The sequence below is a fragment of the Polypterus senegalus genome, chromosome 1 (genome assembly GCF_016835505.1).
Source record: "Polypterus senegalus isolate Bchr_013 chromosome 1, ASM1683550v1, whole genome shotgun sequence".
NCBI lineage: Eukaryota > Metazoa > Chordata > Cladistia > Polypteriformes > Polypteridae > Polypterus > Polypterus senegalus.
The window spans coordinates 145,473,027-145,492,008 of record NC_053154.1 but is presented as its reverse complement, the minus strand read 5'-3'; the positions used below and the strand labels follow the sequence as shown (position 1 = coordinate 145,492,008).

Genomic DNA, 18,982 nt, shown 5'->3' with positions numbered 1-18,982 from the left:
ATATATATATATATATATATATATACAGGGTGGGCCATTTATATGGATACACCTTAATAAAATGGGAATGGTTGGTGATATTAACTTCCTGTTTGTGGCACATTAGTATATGTGAGGGGGAAAACTTTTTAAGATGGGTGGTGACCATGGTGGCCATTTTGAAGTCGGCCATTTTGGGTCCAACTTTTGTTTTTTCAATAGGAAGAGGGTCATGTGACACACCAAACCTACATGGCCCTGTGTGAAAAAGTAATTGCCCCCTTGTTAAAAAATAACCTAACTGTGGTGTATAACACCTGAGTTCAATTTCAGTAGCCGCCCCCAGGCCTGATTACTGCCACACCTGTTTCAATCAAGAAATCACTTAAATAAGAGCTGCCTGACACAGAGAAGTAGACCAAAAGCACCTCAAAAGCTAGACATCATGCCAAGATCCAAAGAAATTCAAGAACAAATGAGAACAGAAGTAATTGAGATCTATCAGACTTGTAAAGGTTATAAAGCCATTTCTAAAGCTTTGGGACTCCAGCGAACCACAGTGAGAGCCATTATCCACAAATGGCAAAAACATGGAACAGTGGTGAACCTTCCCAGGAGTGGCCGGCCGACCAAAATTACCCCAAGAGCGAGACGACTCATCCGAGAGGTCACAAAAGACCCCAGGACAACGTCTAAAGAACTGCAGGCCTCACTTGCCTCAATTAAGGTCAGTGTACACGAAACCACCATAAGAAAGAGACTGGGCAAAAATGGCCTGCATGGCAGATTTCTAAGACGCAAACCACTGTTAACCAAAAAGAACATTAGGGCTCGTCTCAATTTTGCTAAGAAACATCTCAATGATTGCCAAGACTTTTGGGAAAATACCTTGTGGACTGATGAGACAAAGTTGAACTTTTGGAAGGCAAATGTCTCGTTACATCTGGCGTAAAAGGAACACAGCATTTCAGAAAAAGAACATCATACCAACAGTAAAATATGGTGGTGGTAGTGTGATGGTCTGGGTTTGTTTTGCTGCTTCAGGACCTGGAAGGCTTGCTGAGTTTTGGAAAGAATTACGGTTGTGACCCGAGGTTCCACTGTATATTATGAAATGTGTCAATAATTAAATAAGAAATAAGTGTACATAATATGACTATGCTATGGCTATCTGTACTGTTTTTGAGCAGGCTTATGGTGGCAGCTGTATCACATTTAGTAGAAGAAGGTTCCTCCATATATCAGGCAAAGTTCTCCACTGTGTGGGTATATTTTTTCCAAAAACGGTTGTTCATTGTGTAAAAAACTGATGGTGTTTTAAAAAAGCACTAGCTCAAGGCACAAATACTTGGTGGAAGCAAAGCAATGAAATTGTATGTAAATGTGTCGATCAACACAAGCAGCCTGCTATACCGTCCCCCTCAGCACCGCAGAAAGGGCAAGAATTCTCCCAGCTCAAGCTTCGATTATCTAATTTCATGTGTGTTCTGTGTCTACAACAATCTATGTAAACACATCGTTAAAAGAGAAACGTTTTTCATGTTTTAGTAATAAATGACAAAATTTAGATATGAAGTGTATAATGTGCGTCTGCCTGTTTTTTGTTTTTTTTTCTTTTTGTGAAAAGAAAATTTAAGACTGCCAAATGTGCAGACCAAGCAGATCAGCAAAATCCTGGCTTCAATGTTAAAAAGGTATGCATATTTTAAGTAGAAAGTTTCTGGGGTCTTTCCAGCATGATGGACAGCCAGGGACCTTACCTGGCTGAGACCCCTTTTTAAAGAAAGCACCAAGGGAGCAGATAAGCACAGGGTACTGGCTACCCCAGAGCGCTAGATGGCAGCTCACTGGGTTGCAGTAGTACAGTACCTAAGATTCCCTCAGAGCTCCATGGGAGTTGGAGTTTGGCACATTCCTATTGGGTTCTGTGGGGGCCACCAGGGGAAGCTGTACAGCCCTACTTTGTTAGGCTTCCACCACACCTTGGAGTGCTTCCAGACCTTCCTAATGAGCCACCAGGGAGTATTGCAGCATAAAAAGAGCCACCAAGCTTTATTTGAAGAGCCAGAGTCAGGAAGAAGAGGGACGTACCTTTCTGGAGGAAGATTGGAGGCAGAAGAAGAGAGAGAAAGAGACATAAAAAGGACAAGGCATGTTTCATTATTGAGTTTGTATAGTGTTGGCTGTGCAGCAGGGAAACATAGTAAACAGTTTCCCACAGCAGAATAAAAACCTGTGTTATGCATGGAACTTGTGTCTGTGTCCATCTGTGTTAAGTTTGGAGAGCTGGTGCGCCACCATACCACATTCTCCAATGATAGGCTGATGACCATCCCGCTGCCATTTTACCAGAAGAGAGTGCCCTGGAAGAGCCACATGCAAGTTATACCGACTTTTCTCTACCTTGTATATGTGAAACAAAAAAGCAATTCTTTAGCAAAACAGTTCTGCGTGAACTCAACTGCGTGTTATACAGAACATTTTGCAAAGGATTTTGTTGGATTATTAATGCACACTTACGTGGTAACCTACTAATGGTTTGCTTATAAAAAGGGGAAAAAGTGCCCACGTATTTATGCAGGTATTGTTAGCTCTGCTCGCTATCATTTTTATTTTGTCATGCATAAAAGGATCTGCCTCACATCATTTGGGGATTTGGAGTGAGGAAGAGGTGGACAAGGCTTGCCTAGGAGGTGTGGAAGGAAGTAAAGGAAAAATATTGTATTGTGCCTTGCCAGACTCAGAAAAGTAGCATGTTATGGTAATTGTATAAAAAAAATTACTTAATTTGAATCTGTGACTTTAGTGCTACAGTTGTGTCTGGGCTTTTGAGATTCAAATGCACCCCCTAGGGATCTCAGACTACTTGAATTATTTGGATTAAAAAATTAATTGATCAATCAATAAAATAGTTGATAGATCGTATGTTTACAAAATAATTGTTTATCACAGTAATACATATAATTATGGTTACCTGTAAAATTGTGACTGAGCTTACATGTTTTTATGGTCAATTGCATCAAAATGACAAATTGAAAAATAAAAATGCAGACTACTAAGATTGTGCCTCATACACAAAGTTTCAACCAAATGTACTACATAAGTGGTTATAAAATAAAACATGAAAATGCAAATCATAAAGATATGTACTATGCAGTGCAAGCAGTCTCATATTTAACAGATCCAGCGTTAATGAATAAAAGCAATTAGACAGTTCTTAAAAAAGTCATCAAGACCATAAGACCAATGGATCTTGTTCAGTAATGCTATTATAGGTGCAGTCCATGTTGTTAGAAAATTGAAATCAGAGGAATATCAAAGCAGCTAACAGTTTATATAATTTCTACCTTAATACTGACTGAGATCCGAGTCTCCCACTACATCATAAAATAAAAAAATTAACTGAGCACCAGCAGAGAAAATGCATATATAAAAAGGAAAATACTCTAAACTCAATTTTTTATGCATTAGTCTGTAAAGTCCTAATGAACAACATGATTTGCAACTATAGGACATTTCTAGTCAGAAAGTCCGCGGTATATTTACATTTACTGAAGTAAAATGTACTTTTACTCTTTTGCTATTAAATTAACCTGTATCAGTCAAATTTAGGCTTACAAAATGAATTAGAAAGAATTAAGAACTGCACCATGTTTGGCAAGCCACTACACAGACACACAGCTTGTTCTAGCTCACTAATCTTAGCCTATCAGCTATTGATTTCAGAATTGTTTTGGCATAAATCATTCAATGAACACTTTTTTTTATTGCAGTTAATCTGAAGCATAGGGATTCTGTACCTATTCAAAGGATATTTCTATACTGTTAAAACATGAACTTCACATGCCATAGTCCTTACAACCCTGAATTTGATTAAGCACATTTGACCCTATATGCATATATGTAAACGCAGTTGCTTAAATTCATCTAAAATTGTCACTTTACATATTTGTTCTGCAAACAAATGTGTTTTATTAATTTACCATATAGAGATGCCATGAGATGCATAATCATTTCTTTTTTACTTGCATGCACGAACTGTTCTCGAAACGCTTTCATTCTTAGATTAATCTAGACATTGTAGTATTGTACTGTCTAGCCCATCACGTTCCTTAAGAATTAACAATGCTGAACTAATAATAAAAATGCATCTTGTACAAAGTTTTTAATGCATTTAATACAGGTATAAAATGTAGTAGTTCTATACTAATAGCAGTCACAAATAATTTAACATCTGTTAGATATTTTTATTACTCTTGCTGCATGATCTACATTAAATAGCTCAGAAATTATTCTTTGCAAAAATACTTTCTTCAGTGACATTCATTAACACAATGACAGCCTGCAAAGATACACTTTTAATACCAATTAAGCAGAAGAAGCTTATGAAATTACAAAAAATATATTATATTGCTTAAATTGGATTGGGCTGTTTTTGCTAATCTTTCAAGTTTTCAAGCTTTAGGTCAACACAGGTCAAAAAATTAAAATAAAAATGCAGCTTTAAGACACAGACTTCTGTGTGAAATATCCCAAATATGCTTCTGTGAGGTGTGTTTCCGAACTGCTGGAAAATATATAAAGCACGATATATTGATGTAAATTATGCAGCCTCAAAGCAGGATTTTGTATAATAAGGCAGACCGCAAGGGAAAGTTAAATAATCTGGCTAGATGGAGGGGAGAATGGAAAGATGTACAGAGTAAAAGCTAGACCTGTCTACTCTCTTAAATTCATACAGCATAAACTGTATCTTTATTGACATAACCAAACAATAACATAGGTCTCAATAAATATCAGTGACTGAGGAACTATATAGTAAGGATGCAGGAGTCACTAAAAGCTCTTGTGCCATACAAATTACTGTAATTTAATTCCAAAAGGAATCACCTAATTTCCTCAGGCACTGCTACTTTAAGTAATAAGAAAACTCAATCTGCTAGGCCCTGTCAACATAAAAATGTAGTACACATGTAACAGAATTCAATTAAACTCCTGATAATACTTGCCAACTTGATAAATCACCTGAGGATTGCAATGAAGACAGAACCTATCCAAGGAGCATCAACCAGCAGAAAGAAAGCAACCCATGTCAGTGTATGTAGGGTCACACTCATAAATATTTATTATAATTGAACTCTGCTATGTTCATCTTTAAGGGTGTATACAGTGGTGTGAAAAACTATTTGCCCCCTTCCTGATTTCTTATTCTTTTGCATGTTTGCAACACAAAATGTTTCTGATCATCAAACACATTTAACCATTAGTCAAATATAACGCAAGTAAACACAAAATGCAGTTTTTAAATGATGGTTTTATTATTTAGGAGAAAAAAATTCCAAACCTACATGGCCCTGTGTGAAAAAGTAATTGCCCCTTGTTAAAAAATAACCTAACTGTGGTGTATCACACCTGAGTTCAATTTCCGTAGCCACCCCAGGCCTGATTACTGCCACACCTGTTTCAATCAAGAAATCACTTAAATAGGAGCTGCCTGACACAGAGAAGTAGACCAAAAGCACCTCAAAAGCTAGACATCATGCCAAGATCCAAAGAAATTCAGGAACAAATGAGAACAGAAGTAATTGAGATCTATCAGTCTGGTAAAGGTTATAAAGCCATTTCTAAAGCTTTGGGACTCGCTAACCACAGTGAGAGCCATTATCCACAAATGGCAAAACATGGAACAGTGGTGAACCTTCCCAGAAGTGGCCGTCCGACCAAAATTACCCCAAGAACGCAGAGACGACTCATCCGAGAGGTCACAAAAGACCCCAGGACAACGTCTAAAGAACTGCAGGCCTCACTTGCCTCAATTAAGGTCAGTGTTCACGACTCCACCATAACAAAGAGACTGGGCAAAAATGGCCTACATGGCAGATTTCCAAGACGCAAACCACCGTTAAGCAAAAAAAAACATTAGGGCTTGTCTCAATTTTGCTAAGAAACATCTCAATGATTGCCAAGACTTTTGGGAAAATACCTTGTGGACTGATGAGACAAAAGTTGAACTTTTTGGAAGGCAAATGTCCCGTTACATCTGGCGAAAAGGAACACAGCATTTCAGAAAAAGAACATCATACCAACAGTAAAATATGGTGGTGGTAGTGTGATGGTCTGGGGTTGTTTTGCTGCTTCAGGACCTGGAAGGCTTGCTGTGATAGATGGAACCATGAATTCTACTGTCTACCAAAAAATCCTGAAGGAGAATGTCCGGCCATCTGTTCGTCAACTCAAGCTGAAGCGATCTTGGGTGCTGCAACAGGACAATGACCCAAAACACACCAGCACCTCTGAATGGCTGAAGAAAAACAAAATGAAGACTTTGGAGTGGCCTAGTCAAAGTCCTGACCTGAATCCAATTGAGATGCTATGGCATGACCTTAAAAAGGCGGTTCATGCTAGAAACCCTCAAATAAAGCTGAATTACAACAATTCTGCAAAGATGAGTGGGCCAAAATTCCTCCAGAGCTGTAAAAGACTCATTGCAAGTTATCGAAATGCTTGATTGCAGTTATTGCTGCTAAGGGTGGCCCAACCAGTTATTAGGTTCAGGGGGCAATTACTTTTTCACACAGGGCCATGTAGGTTTGTATTTTTTCTCCTAAATAATAAAAACCATCATTTAAAAAATGCATTTTGTGTTTACTTGTGTTATATTTGACTAATGGGTAAATGTGTTTGATGATCAGAAACATTTTGTGTGACAAACATGCAAAAGAATAAGAAATCAGGAAGGGGGCAAATAGTTTTTCACACCACCGTATGTTGCAAACAATTAGGCAAAACATGTTTCAAAAAGGATCACTATGAAGTATAATGCCTTATCTCAAGTATTCTGTTGTATCAAGTATGAAATCTTCACGCTTAATATGTAAAAATTACAAATGTAACCTGAATACCAATTTTAAGTATCGTCGGCGCCATTCCCAGAAAAATGTACTAAAAGATTACAAACAATAAAATCTTCCTTTCCAAAGGGTGATGATATAAGCATAACATATTGAATTTACAACCAAACTGCAGAAAGGGTATAAAAGATCTAAAACGTTTTGCAATTGATGGGATTCTTCCCAGCATGGGTGATGATAAATCAACTTAAAAGTCAAAATGTCAAACATCCATTTAAAAAGTCTACTGCATCTGATTGTGCTAGTAAACTGTAATAAATGTTTTTGTAGTTCACCACATTTTATTACAATGATCATGTGCACCCTCTAACTAGTACGGTTACCTCAGGTATAAGTAAGACTACTGGAGATGCAAGTTTAAGAAGTACAATATAAAAGGGTCACTTGTTTTAAATTACATTTGTGCAGCTCTACAAATTACTAAGCATTTTACACCTGCCACTTCTCCAGCAACTCTGAGCTAGAGCAGCATTTATTAAACAACTTGTTTTGAAGCAGCGAATGAGGTGAAAACAAGGTTCAGAATTATTTTGCATGTAAAATTTTAACTTCTTTTCCATAAACACTGAAAAATATTACTTTGTTAATCATTGCTGTGAAACATTCTGTACTGTGCTGACTAACATATCATAACACAAACATATTTTAAAGGGTGCACATCGGTTACTCTCCCAATTTCTCTGATCAGTCACAGTCTCAAATCCTCCTTAACATCTGGACAAAGAGGCTAAACTGAAAGAAGGTCCGAAAATCAGGGCAAGTTAAATGTCTTCCTGAATAAATTTGAAAGAACTTATTAAATGAGCTGATCTAACTGATTTAGGGATGTTGTTCCAAAGTCTTGGTGCTATAGAGCATATAGGGATAGCTCTTACTTTAGTGTGAGTAACGGTCTCAGCACACGGATACCGCTGTATCTTAACTACTTTTCTATGTTTAAATTGTTTAAGCATTAAATATGCGTTATGGCATTCATTCATCTTTTCAGCAAAAGGTACATAAAAAGCTTTTTTTTGCAGCAAAACTACAGTGTTAAGTCCATCTAAAAAAAAAACCCAGAGGAAAAAAAAAAAGATGTGTTTTGCAAAAAATGATATTTTAGTGGTTACCATGACACTTTTCAAAAAATATCAAGACATTTCTTCATTCCCCGATAGTCTGGCCCTCTACAGTACAAGGTCTAAGTCATTCACCCAATACAGCAAACAAAAATAGAACTAGGAAAGGGTCAGGCAAATGTTAAAATCTGCACATTCTGAAAATGAGAATGAGCATCCTGTTCTTTAAAACTAAGCTAAGGTATGTGTTCATGTTCTGTTACTATCTATAGATGTCATATGATGAGAGAACATAAAGGTAGGCTGTTCAATGATTTCATATTTAGAGAGTGTATGCATTTTTCCTATCCCCAAGGAAAAGTTATTTAAATATTTAAAAATAATTTAAGCTGTCCAAAACTTTCATAGACTATCCATTCATTATCCAACCCTCTATATCCTAAGGTCACGGGGGTCTGCTGGAGCCAATCCCAGCCAACACAGGTGCATGGTGAAAATTTTTTTTTTTTTAGAATATTTAGATTTTGTATTCATGCTAAGAATCAAAATGTAACATTTTGATACAATGAAAGACAACTCTGTATTTCTACAAAATAAAATGCTTTACACTTGTACACCTCATTTATCATTCCACACCTCATTCGTACAAATAATTTGCAAAGATTAAGTCAAGTAAGTCAATTCTGAATAACTGTTGATGAACAAATACATTGATCTAAAATTCCTAACAAACAGTCATTACTTCCAGACCTAGACATAACAAAAAAAGTAAATGTTTCACTTTTGTTGATTTCCTGTTCTTTATTTCAATAGAGTGTTGTGGGAGAGGTAGCATAAGAAAGAGAAAGCTGCAGCAGGAAACTGGACGGGTGTCTGTGGGGTTTAGAGAAGGCGTATGATAAGATGCCAACGGAGGTGGTTGCACAACATCTCAGATGGTACAAGGTACAAGAAGAACTGATCACAATAGTGATGAAATTTCATGGAAACCCAAAAACAAATGTTAAAATGTTACTGAGCAAATGTTTTATTATTTATTTATCCATTTATAGTATTTTACAGCTCTTCAACTGTCTTGCACTTGTCCTGAAAACAATTTTGTGCCACTGTACATGCTGTAATACTGTGTATGAATGGTATGACAATAAAGCTACTTGACTTCTGTGTGCAGTAGAGATGCACCAATCTTAATTGGGCAATTTTTCACCACAAAATACTTGGTATTGGTATATTTCCCAAACACATAAAGATTTTGTCAGCATCTGTTTTTTAAGCTTTACAGTAATTTAGTTGTAGTGCTTCTTTACACAAGGTCATGGTAATTAAACACATTTCTTTTTTTTGTTGCAAATTTCCTGAAAACAGGCAGCTACAGACTTTACCAGAGAAAGAGAGAGAGAGAAGATTGGAATAGTAGCCTTTACATTAGAAGAGATAAAGAAGAATTTTAAATTGTTTATCAAACAAAAAGGTTTCCTTGTGTAACAGCAAAATTTGTCTGTTTGACTTATAAACTTGTTAAGCATGTTATCCTTGCATCTACTTCATAAATATCTGATGAACAACTGACAGATCTGTGTTTTTTTAAAAAGGTTTGTATGTGTTTATTATTTGTCTTTGTGTGTGACATTCAGTAAAGTTTTGGTAAGAAACCTGTACTGCACAATTAAAAAGGTAATCCATATTTATAATTACTCTGCAAAAATTGGAAATGTCAAGCTGGTATACTAAACACTAAAAAAATTGTATAAATATAGTAAATGTACTATACATTCCAAAAAAAAATTTGAAGTGCAATTAATAAGTAAAAATAATTAAAAATGATTAAAACCTCTAAGTGCATATATTTTTAAACGTAACCACTGTTTAATTGCCAAATTCAATTAGCTGGATCAATGTCAAAAACTATATATGTACTTTTGTTAGACAAACAAAAGCTACTTTTGGTGAAAACTACTTTTTTTAAATTAAATTTTATTTCACATAAGTATGACAGAAGAAATTAAACAATATAACAGCCTAGAATTATGAGATGCATCTAATTATCTTTAGTGCCATATGTATTATGGATAAATATTTTCTCTACATATTTTATTATTAGTTAAAAATATGTATTTAAGAGGATTGCATTTATTTTAGTATTTTTATTGTCCCCCTCAGAATTTCATTTTGTTAATAAAAAATGAACAGGTAACACTTGTCATCTATAGCTTAATTATAAAAATACCAAAGATACAATACTTTAATATAAAACATAACCTTCAGGTACAAGTTTTTAAAAAGAAACAAAAAAATGGAAACAGTATTGAAATCTGCCAATCCAGTAACATGATATTGGTGTTCAGTATCGACTCGAAAAACACTTGATCGCAGCATCCCTAGTATGCAGATGTCATCACATTAAAAGGGAGTGCAGAGGAGGAAACTGAGAGGAAGATGAAAGCATTGAATAAAGTACTACAGGTCCATGTAGTGTGCATGAGAAGGGGTAAAACAGAACACATGCTGGTAAAAGCTGATAGCAAACCAAACAAACAGAGTGGATGAAAATGGGAAAAAATAAAGGCATTTGAAATCTTTTAATTATCTTTGAAGCTGAACTGTTGAAGACTGAGAACTACCAATAGAAAATGCCAGGGAGGCAAGGTTGCAAAGAACAGCAAATAAGAAACCCGTAGGTTATTGAGATGAAGTGTCTAAGAGCAATTCTGGGTGTAAATCTTGCAGTCTGAATGTGTGATGAAGAAATCAGACATGAAGTGAAAGCAAGAACTATTAGAAACAAAATTCAAGAATCAATGCTGAAATAGTATGGGCATGTGCAAAGAATGGTGGAGGAAAATTTTGCAAAATGGAAAGCACGTCAGAAAAAGGAAGCGCTAAGAGCAAGAGGAAAACCAAAGAAGAGACAGATGGAATGCGTCAAGGAAGATAGATGAGAGAAAGACCTGCAACTTCGCAACAAACAGAGGAGTGGAAAATCGCAATAAGGCAACCCAACCCCTAACAGGAAAGCAGTGAAGGAAGAAAAAAATAGTTGCGCCAGATGTAAATAGAAAAGTCCTGACCTGTAAGCTCCAAATAACCAAAAGAGACACAAGAATGATTTAATGCACACAAGGGAAGTGTATTAATTTATGGTGTATCTAATGAAGTTGAGATAGGAAAATTAAATAATGGTGAGCCACAGTATATATAGGAATCCATTAATGTAGTGTTTCACACTGTTTCTTCCTCAATAAAACAGTCATATTACCTGAACAAAGTGACGTTTAAATCATTAAGATATGTAAGCTATTACACACTTACATAATTTTAAAGCATAAACATGAATATATTGGCTCCAGCAGACCCCCCCGTGACCCTGTAGTTAGGATATAGCGGGTTGGATAATGGATGGATGGATGTTAGCTCTCATAAAATGTCTATGTCACAATGTTAGTATCAAACAGCAAAACCCTACACCACTAAAATTGTTTCCATTTTATCTCTATGTATTGTTTTGGATTTTCTTACATCACAGTAAAACACTAAAAATCAGACACAAAAAAGGAACCACAAATCTGAAAATTCAGTCTTCCCCATACTGTAAAATGTTTAATTTTTGAGCCAAATCAGACTGCTCCCTCACTTTAGAACTAATATTTCAGCTACTCCACCGCTACAGCCACAGATAATGCCTGTAAAAAAAGTGAGTGAACCTATATGTTTAAAAGGCTCGGGGTGAGGGCGTAGTGAGTATATGGATAAAACGCTCCATGCTATATCTTGCAAAGATGAAGGGGTGAATACCTAAGCAAGGTATAAACAAAGCAAAATATGAATCAGTTATACAGTATTCATGTGTGTATAAGGAATAAGAAAACAAAAAACGCTTCTTTCCTTTATACTTTAATAAATTAATCACATTACTCTGCTAAAGGTGATGCTGTCTATCAACGGACACCATTAGTCATTTAAAACTCACTATAGATGCCATCTGGACAGCCCTGAAACAACTTATAACTTCATTTAAGTGAACACTGCAACCTGCTAGAAAAACAGTAAAACTAACCATAGACCTCCCCCACTTCTGAAGACAAATTTTTGATATTAGTGACTCACCCTAGAGGACTAGCAATAGTCTCCGATCTTCCCATACTAAAAAGAACTGCAGTCAATTATATCTTCAGGGTTTGTAGACAAATACTCATTTCACAAATATTAAAATGCAAAGCAGAAAATGGCATTTGCACATCTGAGGCAGATGTAACATTAATGCTTGAATAATAAAACTTTACTTAAAAGATTTCTAATTGATTAATTAATTTATTCCACCATCCAGAATACAGCCTCAAACATGTGGAAAATGAAAACAATGAGGTAAAAATAAAAATAAAATGCCTAACTAAAAGCTAACAGTGTGTCCTTTTCATATCTCTGGCATTGAAGAGTGCATTCTTGACTGCTGGTTTAACACTAAACAGGAAGAACAACCAGAAGTGGACATTCTTATTTTCTTAAGCACAAACATTTTTGGTAATGCTTCAGGCGAAGCATATGTTTACATTGCAAACCAGCTAAACTACTTCGTACCAACATCACTAATATTATAGAAGCAACAGACTACGTGTTATTTTGTGATAGATAGAAAAAAGTTTACTTGAGGTTTTTGCAAATTAGTTAAAAATAAAAAAACTGAGAGATCACATGTACATAAGTATTCACAGCCTTTGCTCAATACTTTGTTGATGCACCTTTGGCAGCAATTACAGCCTCAAGTCTTTTTGAATATGATGCCACAAGCTTGGCACACCTATCCTTGGCCAGTTTCACCCATTCCTCTATGCAGCACCTCTCAAGCTCCATCAGGTTGGATGGGAAGCGTCGGTGCAAAGCCATTTTAAGATCTCTCCAGAGATGTTCAATCAGATTCAGGTCTAGGCTCTGGCTGGGCCACTCAAGGACATTCACAGAGTTGTCCTGAAGCCACTCCTTTGATATCTTGGCTGTGTGCTTAGGGTCATTGTCCTGCTGAAAGATGAACCATCGCCCCAGTCTGAGGTCAAGAGCGCTCTGGAGCAGGTTTTCATCCAGGATGTCTCTGTACATTGCTGCAGTCAACTTTCCCTTTATCCTGACTAGTCTCCCAGTTCCAGCCGCTGAAAAACATCCCCACAGCATGATGCTGCCACCACCATGCTTCACTGTAGAGATGGTATTGGCCTGGTGATGGGCAGTGCCTGGTTTCCTCCAAACGTGACGCCTGGCATTCACATCAAAGAGTTCAATCTTTGTCTCATCAGACCACAGAATTTTGTTTCTCATGGTCTGAGAGTCCTTCAGGTGCCTTTTGGCAAACTCCAGGTGGGTTGCCATGTGCCTTTTACTAAGGAATGGCTTCCGTCTGGCCACTCTACCATACAGGCCTGATTAGTGGATTGCTGCAGAGATGGTTGTCCTTCTGGAAGGGTCTCTTCTCTCTACAGAGGACTTCTGGAGCTCTGACAGAGTGACCATCGGGTTCCTCGTCACTTCCCTGACTAAGGCCCTTCTCCCCCGATCACTCAGTTTAGATGGCCGGCCAGCTCTAGGAAGAATGAGTCCTGGTGGTTTAGAACTTTTTCCACTTATGGATGATGGAGGTGACTGTGCTCATTTAGACCTTCAAAGCAGCAGAAATTTTTCTGTAACCTTCCCCAGATTTGTGCCTCGAGACAATCCTGTCTCGGAGGTCTACAGACAATTCCTTTGACTTCATGCTTGGTTTGTGCTCTGACATGAACTGTCAACTGTGGGACCTTATATAGACAGGTGTGTGCCTTTCCAAATCATGTCCAATCAACTGAATTTACCACAGGTAGACTCCAATTAAGCTGCAGAAACATCTCAAGGATGATCAGGGGAAACAGGATGCACTTGAGCTCAATTTTGAGCTTTATGGCAAAGGCTGTGAATACTTATGTACATGTGCTTTCTCAATTTTTTCATTTTTAATAAATTTGCAAAAATCTCAAGTCAACTTTTTTCACATTGTCATTATGGGGGATATATAGATATATAGATATATAGAGATATAGAGATATAGAGATATAGATAGATAGATAGATAGATAGATAGATAGATAGATAGATAGATAGATAGATAGATAGATTAGGTGAAAACCTCTACAGTAATCTATGACTTGGCAAGTAACAAGCCCATTAATTCTTTGGATAAAAGCAATCACATAATGTTGCCATGTATCGATGTGTTTAAGAAAGCCCTTCTTTTGTGAAAATATTTATTACACTTAAACTTCATGATTTTTTTATTTTAATGACACATCTATAGCCCATCTGTGATCTGCATCTTATTATAAAGACACAATCTATCTATCTATCTATTCTTTCTTTTCCTTCTCATACTTGTGTATGTACATGACCAAAATATATTTTGATAAGAAAAAATAACATACAAATTATGGCCTCTATATGTAGCATCTCATGAATAATAACAATATATTTTATTTATATAGAGCCTTTATAATCTGAAGCGAATCACAACAATGTAAATGCTACAAAATAGCAAAATACTACAATTTCACATTTTTAGTTTATAGTGTCTTTCACAGTATGTACGTTACATGATACAATGCAGTCTCTACTGACGGTGAGTCTTATAAAATAACAATCCCTGCTCGAAAATGTTATTATATACAAACTATACTAAAATTCAAGCTCTTTTAAAAACACATTAATTACCAAATGCTTCCTGCTACTTTAATTATTTTTCAAGTTTATGGTACCTATGCTATCATATGAACTGTTACAGGTAAAGTAATTTAATACACATAAATCACATTAAGAACCTCTTACTTCCACCTCTGTAATGTATCCCATGTTTGCTCATTCCTCTCCTTTTCTGATCTTGAGAAACTTGTCCAAGTGTTTAATGCATTCTGCATTGACTACTGTAACTCCCTACTGGCAGGTGCCCCTTCCAGTTTGTTATCACAGCACCAGCTGATTCAAAACTCTGCTACAAGAGTCCTTATGCAGACCTGCAACAGTGGCCACATAACACCCACCCTGCTCCATTTTCACTTGCTTTCCGCATCTTAGATAAGATCTGAAAGTTTGCCGGTTCAAATCCCATTACTGCCACAAGGGATCCTACTTTGTTGGGCACTTAAGCAAGGCTCTTAAACTGAACATTGCTCCAGGGGCACTGTATAATGAATGGATGGCATTAAATCAAAAATGTTTTTTTATTACTAACCTATAAAGTTTCAAATGGCCTTGCACTAGACAACATCAGTAACCACTTCCATCACTATGCTCCTGTTCACCCACTAAAGCCTACTGATCTCATTGGGCATCAAACTAGTCTGCGCTCTATGGGTGACACAGTCTTCAGCTCCATATTGTCCTGCTTTTGGAACAACCTCCCTAAATGAATGAGATCAGCCGAGTCAATTTACTCATTTACAAAAAAAAAACTAAAACTCATTTGTTCAGGAAAGCATTTACTTACCCTGACAATCAGTTTACCCTCTCTATTTAGGTGTTAAGGATGATTTGCATTTGTCTCTCAAATAATGTTGTTTGTTTAAGGTTTTCTTTTTGTATACTTTTTATTCTGGGTTGTCTTTTATTCTAGCTTTAGTGTTTCCTGTATTAATCTTTACTTAGTGTTTAATGTGGATATTATTTGTATATAACATTGTATATGCCCTGTTGTTCAGTTAGAATTTCTGTAAAGAATAGGAAAGGTGCTATAAAAATAAAATGTGCTATTATTTTATTATTAAGACTGTGCAATAAAATGTCATAAGGGCTACCTACTTAACTGAAATACAGTAAACCTATTGTTGCTACACATAATATAGCTACTGTATATCTAAGATCTCTATAATCAAAAGCAACAAGTCCTGCAAACTGCCTGCTCATATCAAATGTTTCAATTACTTAAAACGTAGTCAGTACTCCTAATCCTAAATATTTGGTCAAATCCCTAAAACACCACCCCTGTATTTTGTAATCCCAAAGTTGTATCATTAACAGGTCAACTGAAATCTGAAAATGAAGGAAGCTCTGATGTTCAAACATCCGAGTACTTTTATTTCAGTGTGTATCTTACTGCTAAAAATAAAACTGTAGCAATGTCAAGAGTCAACTGTATAACTGTATTCTATTAAAAACAATACGTGGTAAGGTTGACATAAACCGAGAACCAAAATAACAGTCGAGCTCTATAAGGTCTGGGGGCGAGACCCCCTCTTAAACGGACTTCCAAACGGCCGATCACGCTCCTCGAACACCCATCAAGTTCACTACGTACAAGATTCAAATCCTGCATGTCGCATGGGACTGGCCTATCCAGCCCTGTACCTAAAACACACATGTTGCTTCTATTATTATGTCCAACAGGTCGATGTGTTTCCGTCATACGAACGAAACAGAAATTTCACGGATTAACAGCTCGTTTACATTGAAAATATGCAGCCCTTGATTGTTGTTAGACATCGTCAGATTGAAGTTCTCAATCTCTTGATCCTTTGATGCTACACCTTTTTCGATCACGGAGGTACGACATTTGAATAAAATATTTATTTGTCTGCTAATCTCTCAGAATGACAAAGCCGGTTTGCTGCTAAACACTGACAAATTAAGCGAGGAGTGCAGTCACTGCTACAGTTCTCCGCATTTCACACGTTGTGCTGCGACCCTCTTAACAGATCCACGCGACAACCGCGATGCGCCCATTATTCGACACCAGGATAGAGGTCTGCAGACGTGAGAGTGCCGTAAATCTGTGATCGGCCCTCCCATACCTTCAGCCAAGATGTGCTCTACTGAAGCACAAGCTCGCGGCAGCGGCCTGTCACTTGCCCAGGAATGTACTCACAGAATGCCGGAGCAGGAGGTACACACGAAGGAGCCCACGGTCATGTTGGCGTAGGTCGGGCCGCGCTGGTCACAGTCGAAGCACTTTCTGTTGGGGAGCAGGCTCGTCATTTCTCGAAGCATCTTCAGGTGCTTCTCCTCCTGTTTTCGCTTCGCACTCGCCGCCATAGCCGAGGCCGGACCGTGTTGTACAACGTAGGGAAAGGGGTGGAGAAGAGGGGTAGGCTCCCAAAATTTAAAAAAATCCTCACGTCAGGAAACAGATCTTGCCGGAAACCTGGGCACCGATGAACTACGAAAATAGTAATACAAAACTAAACAGTTAAAACTACCGGAAATCTAACGTATGCAAGCAGAAACGGAAAAACAGAGAGGGAACTGGGCCACTGAATGAGAAGAGCCGGAATTCTCAACGGCCTCTAGTTTCCACGAACAAGGAGAAGGGGCGCGGCGGCAAGAGGAGGCTGCGACGCACACTACCGCCAAGGCGTCTTCCGTGAGCAGTCGAGCGCCCCCTGCGGCAGCACAACTACCGCCTACATTATGTTAGCTTGCGAAAGAGATCGAGAGTGTATAGCCGCGAGTCTCGCGGATGGTGCAGGGACCTGTGACGCCAGGCGGAGTCATTGAATTCTTTGTGTGACGTCCTCACGAGACTACGTCATGCCTTGTTTAGCTTTGGTGAACACTGCAGTATTTAATTAATATAATTATTAAAACTACATTTTAAAAAAATTAGATGTGAAACTCCAGGAGGATATCATTCATACCTTTTTTACACACTGATATTTTGGGATTATACAACTGCTTAATAAGTTTGCAATCTCGGCAACAAACAAACAAATAAAAAAAGAAATAAGGCTTTTGATTTGTTAAGATTTTTCAGCTTCATTAAATGTAAATATTTTTGGTACTGATTCTTTTCTTTCTTTTTCTTTATTCTGTTTATAAAAATGTAAGAATATGTGTCATAGATTCTTGGAATTTGAAACATTTAATAACAAATGTTTTTTTTAAATGGCACTGTCTGATACAATAGATGTCATCAATTAGATTGGGTGTAAAATTTAACATTTTCTTGGAGCTTGAAACTGAAATGAAATGAAAAATTACCCATTACACTGGACAGCAATTTGCTTTCAAAGGTTTTGCTTCCAGAACAAACAGCATTTCTGTACTGAATTTAGCATGTTTAATCAAGGCAAGGAGGAAGGCCTAAGAGAAGGTTTATGGATGTGGTGAGACAGGATATGTAGGTGATGGGTGTAACAGAGTAAGATGTAGAGGACAGGAAGATATGGAAAAAGATGATCCACTGTAGCAACCCCTAACAGGAGCAGCCCAAAGGAGAAGAAGAATCACTTAATGCTGACACATTGCATTAACTCAGTTGAGCTAAAGATAAGTTTGCTTCTAATATTCATTTGTACTCCGCATCTGATACTTCTTGTTTCAGTGTCCAACAGTGATCAGCCAGTACTGATGGATTCCACTTGCCCTGATACAGCTTTTCCATTGTTGCAATGTCCTGGTGAAACTGTTCACCAGGTTCATCAATAACTGCATCAGTGATTAGCAGGGAAGAAGTCCAAGTGTGAATGCAGAAGTTAATCTTTAGTGACATGGTACACTTCATATTTTTGTTTGACTGAAGCATGTCCCAACCAGCTGGACATTGATTGGTGCTTTGTAGTTTCCAAGAGGATTCTCAAAAACATCCTTGAATGCCTTCCTTGTGATTTCCTTCAGCCTTACTATCCGATCTTTGAACTGCTTGTCATTGATAATGTGTCTGATTTGTGCTCCAACGAGAAATCCTTACTTAAACTTGTCATCAGTTTTTATTGGGACCATCTGTCTCAGATATTGAAATTCTTCACCTTCCTTGTTACTTTCTTGTCACACAATTTTATAACAGTCAAAGTTTTGTATAAATGGTAAGCGAAAATATATCTTTGTTGCGTTGACATGTGGTTTGCTGCACCACACTTTCTCCCATGGAACCAAGTGATCATGGAGTGGCCAGATCTTTTTAACGTAGCGAGTCTTTAGCACACTGTCTCATTCACGACTGATACAGCAGTACTTGGTATGTTTGAGCAGCCTTCCTAGTAGCTGTTCTATGTCTTTTAAGATCACTACAGATATTCCAGTTGTAGTTATTGAA

At 37.2% G+C, this 18,982-nt stretch overlaps 1 protein-coding gene across 10 annotated transcripts in view; it reads right to left on the bottom strand.

The window, feature by feature from the left end:
- Positions 1-17,393, bottom strand: part of agfg1a (ArfGAP with FG repeats 1a) — a 136,409-nt gene extending 119,016 nt beyond the window's left edge. For 2 of the 10 annotated variants that reach the window (XM_039759854.1, XM_039759853.1), the window contains exon 1: positions 16,817-17,386. In XM_039759854.1, coding sequence (XP_039615788.1) covers positions 16,817-16,983 — 167 coding nt within the window. In that variant the 5' untranslated portion in view covers positions 16,984-17,386. Of the gene's footprint in view, positions 1-16,816 lie in introns of all 10 variants that reach the window. The other 8 variants (XM_039759886.1, XM_039759849.1, XM_039759895.1 and 5 more) reach the window with 8 other exon arrangements.
- Between the last annotated feature and the right edge of the window lie 1,589 nt (positions 17,394-18,982).